General features: G+C 69.0%; 1 protein-coding gene across 5 annotated transcripts in view; it reads right to left on the bottom strand.

The window, feature by feature from the left end:
- The window catches only part of CAPN15 (calpain 15), a 22,089-nt gene that overhangs the window by 8,193 nt on the left and 12,294 nt on the right, over positions 1 to 1,602 (bottom strand). For 4 of the 5 annotated variants that reach the window (XM_027771026.1, XM_027771024.1, XM_027771025.1 and 1 more), the window contains 3 exons: positions 1,036 to 1,579; positions 271 to 479; positions 11 to 194 (listed from right to left, as the gene is read on the bottom strand). In XM_027771026.1, the coding sequence (XP_027626827.1) occupies positions 11 to 194; positions 271 to 479; positions 1,036 to 1,579 (937 nt within the window). Of the gene's footprint in view, positions 1 to 8; positions 195 to 270; positions 480 to 1,035; positions 1,580 to 1,602 lie in introns of all 5 variants that reach the window. The other variant, XM_027771028.1, reaches the window with a different exon arrangement.

Here is a 1,602-nt window from a genome sequence, read left to right as displayed (position 1 = left end):
GCCCGCCCACCTGCGAGAAGAGCAGGAAGCCGGCCTCATCACAGGGCAGCATGTCGTCCACCAGGACGGTCGTCCACGTGCCGTCCTTGCACAGGCGCACCTGGTAGGCGCCCTCCGCACACAGGCTGCGTGTGACCATCACCCTCTCCACCAGGTCGGGCCGCTCGGCCAGGACTGCCAGCGCACTCAGGAACCTGCACACAGGGATGGCCACATGGGGACCGTGGCCGCTGCCACTGGCCCTGCCACCCACCTGGTCGCCGGCCTCACCAGCAGTTCCCCAGCAGCCCCTGCAGGATATCTGAGGGTCGCAGGGTGTGGAAGACCGACCAGGAGAGCCCCTGGTCCCTGAGGCCGGAGCAGCTGATCTCGTAAGGCCGCAGCCACTGCCTCACACGTTGCTGGACGCTGTCACCCGCAGGGAAGCCCACAGACTCGGGCCCCGGGGGGAAGCTGTCATCCACGAAGTTCACGCCGTTCTGCGGGGACCACACAGACACCCAGGTGGCCTCAGGGCTGCTGAGCCCTGCTCCGCCTGGCAGAGGCGAGACCCCCCACAGGAGGGTGCCTGAAAGCCGCCTGAGCCCCGGAAGGCCTGGAGTGACGTGAGGACCCTGGCCAAGACAGTCGGCTGGGAGCAGTAGGAGGTGCTGGGGAGATGGCTCTGCCCCCAGCAGAGGCCAGGTGGTGGCGGGTGAGGGGTGGCTCTGCCTTGCAGAGAGGCCGCTGCAGCAACAGACCCTGGCCGGAGAGGACACTGGCTGCTCCTTCATACGACCAGGGTGGCATCACCCTAGGTGACGTCCCAAGGTTCAAAGGGCAGTAGGCGTGGGGGTGGCTCCGCTTTCTGCGGGTCTACATGGGAGCTCTGGGACCCGGTGGTGCCCTGGGCCTGCTGTCCCTGCCCCATAGCAGGGACCATGCTGCAGGGGTGAGCGTGTTCCTGGCTGGCACAGCCTGGAGAGGTAGGCAGGTGCTGAGGGAGGCCATCAGGGAAGGGGTGTGCACAGGGCCAAGGGCTGAGGGGAGACGCACCTCCCGGCAGAAGGTCACGATGTTCTCCCAGAGGGCCTTGGCCTCGCCCTCGTCTGTCTGCCTCCGCTTCTCCACGTGCATGCTCTCCCTGCGCCGCAGGGGCGTGGTGCCATGGCGCTGGGCCACCAGAACCTGGGGCGTGTGGCAGGCGGCGCAGTGCGTGTCCCGGGGCGCATTGAGCAGGGTGCAGGCGGGGCAGGCCCACTGGCCCAGACGCTCGGGCAAGAGGCGGGTAGCCTTGTGGGCCGAGAGGGGCCGCCCACACGCGCAGGGGCCAGGCCTGTCTACGCCACAGTCGGGGCAGCAGGCAGGGGGCTCGCTGTGCTCTGGGAAGCCGTGCAGCTTGGAGCAGCCGCATGCGGTGCACCGGGGGGCCGTGGTGGGGTTCCGCAGGGTGCACTTGGCACAGGGCCAAGTGGTGAAGTCAGGGCTGGAGGGGCCGGCAGGCGTGTAGCGCACGGTGTCGCCAGCCAGGTCAATGACAGCACTGCTGGCTTCACTGTGGGCGGGGCCGCCCTCGGCCGCTGCCTCCTCCAGCACACCCCGCCGGTTGCCGGACAGCCAACC

The sequence above is a fragment of the Tupaia chinensis genome, unplaced genomic scaffold (genome assembly GCF_000334495.1).
Source record: "Tupaia chinensis unplaced genomic scaffold, TupChi_1.0 Scaffold000178_1, whole genome shotgun sequence".
Lineage (NCBI taxonomy): Eukaryota > Metazoa > Chordata > Mammalia > Scandentia > Tupaiidae > Tupaia > Tupaia belangeri.
The sequence above is the reverse complement of the archived record's forward strand: the minus strand, read 5'-3'. Positions and strand labels throughout refer to the sequence as shown.